At 44.9% G+C, this 6,177-nt stretch overlaps 1 protein-coding gene across 3 annotated transcripts in view; it reads right to left on the reverse strand.

Annotated features, from left to right (window-relative positions):
* Positions 1-1,347: 1,347 nt before the first annotated feature.
* ZBTB43 (zinc finger and BTB domain containing 43) overlaps positions 1,348-6,177 on the reverse strand; it is a 32,206-nt gene continuing 27,376 nt past the window's right edge. For 2 of the 3 annotated variants that reach the window (XM_011988589.1, XM_011988580.1), the window contains one exon: positions 1,348-4,084. In XM_011988589.1, coding sequence (XP_011843979.1) covers positions 2,658-4,061 — 1,404 coding nt within the window. In that variant the 5' untranslated portion in view covers positions 4,062-4,084 and the 3' untranslated portion in view covers positions 1,348-2,657. The remainder of the gene's footprint in view (positions 4,085-6,177) is intronic. The other variant, XM_011988571.1, reaches the window with a different exon arrangement.

Below are 6,177 nucleotides of genomic sequence, written 5' to 3' on the forward strand. Positions count from 1 at the left end.
GTTTACAAAAATTCACTTTGAATATTCAAATGAAAGCAATCCTCTTCTCCTGCCTCTCTGAACATGGCCAGCATTTCAGACACCCTACCACCTCACAGGCTCTGGCTGCCTGATAAAAAAATCCCAATTTTTGCCAAAACCTCAAATACCACAACAAACTTAAAAGAACAGATGTGAGCAACTTATTTAAGTTCTACGTTTCGTAGCTGATGGACGCATAAGGCTTTCAAGAAGACACTCTTCTCTTCACAACATATTAAATAAGTCCTAGCACAACCGACTGCTTCCAAAACGACCACCCAAGCGTGCCACCACTCTCGGCTGAACAGAAACTCTTCCTCATGACGAGGGCACTACGCTGACTTCAGCAGAACTGAAGGACCACAACTCTCCCGGAAGAGCTGTATTTTCACTTCTCAGACTCTTCTCCCACAGTGTCCTAATGATCATGTGAGTAGTACAATGAGAAACAGCACACCAAACCTTCCAAACAGGCAGGAAACGCTCTGCTAACACCATGGGAGAGGGTGATCAGTTTTTGGCAGAACAGAATGGCATCACCACTTTAGTACTGAAACTGGTAGTAATAGAACAATTTCTCCTCAAATATAATGGCTAGGATCATACCTAAACCCCACTGGCCTCTACCATGAGAAAAAGAAAAGGAGACATCAGGCTTGATTGTACAGTCCCCTCTGTATACATGTGTCAGGTACACAGAGAAAAGACTGCTAACCAGTAACGTTTCAATACTAAGAGAAGCTATTAATGTGGTAAACAACCAAGAGGTAATATCTAGTTTCTAGGTTTAAAAAAAAAACTCTCTATATATATTTATAATAAAGTTTTAAATACAAAGTGCTTTTTATATATCGAGAATGATACAGTGTTGTGAATAAATCCCTGTTTGTAATCTTGCTTACAAGAGTTAACTGGTAAATAAGTATTTTCCTTCCTCTTTCCAGACAATGTTTAACGAGTAAACACCTTGGTGTTAGGAGCTTGAGAATCAGAGGCCATTGCCAGCAATGTCTATTACATTACAGCAAAGCCAAGCTTTTCAAATAAAATGTCACCCCAAATCCAAGAAAAATTATTTTTATTTTAAGGAAAAACGTTTCTATTTAGAAGTAAATAACCCAGTACGTTTATGGAAAAGATGACATAGTAGTAGCACCCTGTCCTACCCTGGTGATAACCTCAGGTACATTACACAGCTTAAAAGCCCTCAGGTACATTACACAGCTTAAAAGCATGTGTAATATACCTTTCTTTTTAACCTAAACCATCTAGCTGATGGGCAGAAAAGGTCTCAGAATAGCTGCTTGTTTTTTTGTCGTGTTTTTTTTTTCTGGTCGGCATAGCTTTGTGGACTTGTAAGTTTAAGCAGCTTTATCTATAATTTGGGAGCATGATTCTGTAGACTACTTTGCTAAACTTAGGACTCCTTTTAAAAGCACATTCCGGCGCTCATAAAGAACTGGCAGTATTAGCTCAGTGTACCCCCTAAAGAGTATCTCCCCCACCTTGAAAGAGTGTATTTTCAAGATTCTCCTTGGGCACGTTTTTTCCCCTTAAGTATGATCACTCATAGAATCCTGCCTATCTGCCCTCTCACTCTGGTTGGTGGAGTGTCACCTTAGCACTCTATGAACTGCCAAAGTTCACAGGGAACTCTCAGCCACAACTTGGGGCTCCTTCCCACTAAGTGTGGTCATGGACCACCCTCTTTGTAAAGCACCATAATCTAAGACAGAGCAGGGGCTGCAGCGGCCCGTGGTACCGTGGTCAGTCACAGCAGCTTGGTGTCTACCAGCCACAGAGCAGACCCCACTGCATGGAGGCTACAATTAACCAAACAGGATTTGGGAAAGCAAACCAATGAGAAATACCTATCTCTGGCACCCTAGAGAATTACAATTAGATACAACTGTTCAAACTCAATGTTAGAACTAAAATACAAAACACTGCCTTATCAAGAGTCTGAAACACCTTGTGACAGTAGTGGCATCTTACAGAAACTGACAAGGGCACTATGTCAGTCTTGTACCGTAAGTTATCTGTTTCATATTTAGAACGTCATTCTCTTAGCATCTCCATAGTTTTAGTGAAAATATCCTTTAGAAAGAATAAAACCAGACAACAGAGCTCTGTTAACCAATTTCTCATCCTAGGAATCACATTAGTTGTAGCTTTTATATAAGTAGCACTTCCTTCAGGGAAATAGCTATCAAAACAAATCCACATTACCTAAGTATCTATAGCAAGAGCAAAATAAAATTTCAGCATGACCTTGTAGTAATGAGTGATCCAAAGCTGCTGCCACCCGAAACGGAACTGGTGGGTGGAGTCCAGTTCCAAGTGCAGGTGTCTCTGTCCACCTGTTTCAATCACAACCGGTCAGAAGGTTTCCCTTGCCAGCTGGGCGGTGGGTTAACTCACCCCATTACCCATTCCAGGCCAGGACTGGAACACACAAATTTGAGGAATTAGATTTTTTTTAATTGGCCTACTTAGAGCTGGTCTTTCAGAAATATCTTCCTTTTTTTTTTAAGCTTCTCTCATAATAGCAAGTAGCACGCATCATCTGTGCCCAGATTTGCATTAATTACCATAGTTTATTTTTGTGCATGCCACTCAAGGGCCAGATCCTATTTTTAGTTAGCCTCAGTTGTATTCTGCTCAGCCTTTGCAGCTTCGTAGGACTTGGTACAAGAAGTCACATGCCGGTGGAAACTGTCCCTCCACATAAACCTCTTTGCACAGATATTACACTCATACGGCTTTATGCCCGTGTGAATTTTCATGTGGCCCACGAGGTGGTGCTTCATTTTGAATTTCTTACCGCAGACGCCACAGCCGTAAGGCCGCAGACCGAGGTGCATGCTCATGTGCCGATCTCTCTGACTCTTGTGAGTGAAACTCTTCCCACACTGACAAGGATACAGCTTGTCGGTGGCTGAGAATCCTAAGTGGGAAGCTTCTTCTTTAATCCCTGTTACCATTTCAATATTCTCACTGTAGCCTGCTGCGAGGGCAGCCTCCTGTCTGTGCCCAATGAGGTTCCCGTCCGACCTCTCTCCGGAAAACTCTTCCATGGAGGAGCCATAGAAATCCACCTGCTCATCATAATTGCTTTCATCAGCCTGTTCATCAAACTCGGCTTCCACTTTCTTCTCCCCGATGTGGAAGTCCTCCTCCACTCCCGAAGGCTGGACGGTGTGCTCGGTCTGCACGGTGTTGATGGACTCTGTGACCTGATGCTCGTCGTAGGCCGCGTGCACATCCATGCCCTCGCAAGCCTGTTCTAAGCGCTCGGGCTTCACGTGGATCCAGCGTTTGTGAGCCATGATGCTGGGCTTGCTGTACATGGGCCGGGTGTAGTGGAACTCGGCGCTGTCGCTGGCGCCCTCCTCCCCATCCTGGCTCGCCATTTCCGTGCTCAGGCGGTCATGCTCTGTGGACGAGTTGCTGGGCAGGTATTCGTGCTCGGTGAGCTGGGATGACAGCTCGTCTTTGGTGCTCTCCTCTTCATTTTCACCATCCCTCAGTTCTTGGGCTTTGGGAAAATCAGTATGACCCCCTGAGCCCAGCTCAAAGCTCTCTACCAGGCCATTGTAACTACTGCTGCTTGGTGACTGGTGGTCACTGCCATGATTTAGCTTCTGACAAAGGACTGTAGGGTTTCCCTCTAAAACTTCAGTGCACTTGTCTACCACATGCCACATCTGGAGGAAGCTTGCCGCTGTCAAGTAACTAACAATTTCTGGAGCGGGCATTACTAGACGTCCTGTATAGCTAGATAGGAGAATGTTCTCAAACACTCTTGGGTTCATCACATCAGGCAAAACAATTCTCCTGCTGTTTTTCAGGAGTACCTGGTCACAAAAGTAGGGTGAACTGGCAGCGAGAACGGCTTTGTGTGCCCGGAAAATGTGGCCTTGGACAACAATGGAGACGTCACATAATTGTCCTTGCTGGCGCTGCTGGTTCAGTTTCTGTAGGATGGTGCTGGAAAAATCAGGAAATTCTACCCGAAAAGAGTTTGCTCCAGGCTCCATTTCATCACAAATCTTGTTCGGTGCTACAAGAAAAAGAAAAATTAGTACTAATTCCAGCCCAAAGATCAATGTATTTTATCCCCTTCTCCATCCTTAAGACAAGTTCCAAAGTTCCACAAGGTCCTCTAGCCTATGAGCCCCCCGGGATTCAATCCCTAGGGTAAAGCTTGCAGGTGCAAGTTTGCCCAGGCAGGACTCACCACCGCTCCTTGTGGAACTCCTGATTTTGGCTCTGTGTCTGTGGGTAAGAGGACGGAATCCAGTGACAGGATTTGTAAGCTATACAAATCTCCCAAGTAAAACCAAGTACTGTAAATATTTACAGTTAAAACAAACAATACCCATTCAAATTATATATATATATATATTTTAATGAGATGGGGTCTTGCTTTGTTGCCCAGGCTGGAGTGCAGTGGCACAATCATAGCTCACTGTAGCCTTGAACTCTTGGGTAATCAAGCAATCTCCTGCCTCAGCCTCCTGAGCAGCTGGGACTATACGTACATGCCACCATGCCCAGCTAGTTTTTTTTTTTTTTGAGATGGAGTTTCGCTCTTGTTGCCCAGGCTGGAGTGCAATGGCGTGATCTCGGCTCATTGCCACCTCCACCTTCCGGTTTTGAGCGATTCTCCTGTCTCAGCCTCCTGAGTAGCTGGGATTACAGGCACCCACCACTACACCTGGTTAATTTTTTTTTTTTTTTTTGCATTTTTAGTAGAGATGGGGTCTCACTATGTTGGCCAGGCTGATCTCAAACTCCTGACCTCATGATCTGCCCACCTTGGCCTCCCAAAGTGCTGGGATTACAGGTGTGAGCCACCGCGCCTGGCTGCCCAGCTAGTTTTTTTAAAAAATTAATTTTTTTCTTTTTTTTTTTTGTAGAGACAGGGGTCTCACTTTGTTGCCCAGGTTCATCTTGAACTCCTGGCTTCAAGTGATCTACCTGCCTCAGCCTCCTAAAGTGTTGGGTTACAGGCATGAGCCACTGCTCCTGGCAGAATTTTTTTTTAAAGAGATGAGGTCTCACTCTTTTACCCAGGCTGGAGTGTAGTGGCACCATCATAGCCACTGCAGTCTCAAACTCCTGGGCTCAAGTGATCCTCTCGCCTCAGCCTCCTGTGTAGCTGGGACTATGGGTATACACCACTGTGCCCATCTCAAAATGACAGAACTTTTAAGCCTCAGATTTAACTGCTATTTGACAGGTTGTGGTGAGGGTGGGAGAACAGAATAGAGGGAACAAGGAAAAGCATATGCAAAGGCTCTGAGGCAGGAATGCATTTGGCAATTGCAAGGAACTGAAAGGAGACCATTAGACTAGAGTACATTAAGGGAGTGAGGGGCCCGGGGGCTGGAGCAGTGAGGACAGGACAATTGCACCTTTGGTCTTTCACCACTAAAGGGGCACAGTCACTCAGGCCCTGAGCTTTCTCCAGCTGCTGCCAGGATTTTAGCCCTTTAAGGGCTTCTGAGGATATGAAACTGAATGAAACTGCAAGGTGAGCTATTTTCTTATCTGGTGATCTCCAAACTGTCTAAAGAGTTATAGACCAAACACGATAGTTAAGTAGTCCCTGCTACTGAACAGAGTCCATCAGAAGACAAAGTTATAACAAAGAATAAGGCATTGCCTGTGTTGCTACGGTAAATATATTCTGTGGGGTAAGTCAAACATTAGAAATAATTCCTAACAACGGCACACAAGATGAGCTGTGCCAGAGATCCTGCCCATACTCTGTAATTCCCCAAAATTCTGTAATTAAAGCAAAAAAACCACCCAAACGATTTATCACTGCTATATGTCACCTTGCTCTGATACTATATCCAAACATTGCTAAATTATCAAGTTTTCTTTTTTTTTTTTTGAGACAGGGTCTCACTCTTGTCACCCATGCTGGAGTACAGCGGCGTGATCACAGCTCACTGCAGTCTTAAACTCCTGGGCTCAGGTGATCCTCCCATCTCAGCCTCCTGAGTAGCTGGGACTTCAGGCATGCACCACCATACCCGGCAAACTTTTGTATTTTTTGCAGAGACAGGGTTTCGCCACGTTGCCCAGGCTGGTCTCAAATTCCTGAACTCAAGCGATCTGCCCACTTGGCCTTCCAAAGTGCTG

The sequence above is a fragment of the Mandrillus leucophaeus genome, unplaced genomic scaffold (genome assembly GCF_000951045.1).
Source record: "Mandrillus leucophaeus isolate KB7577 unplaced genomic scaffold, Mleu.le_1.0 Scaffold109, whole genome shotgun sequence".
Taxonomy (NCBI): Eukaryota; Metazoa; Chordata; class Mammalia; order Primates; family Cercopithecidae; genus Mandrillus; species Mandrillus leucophaeus.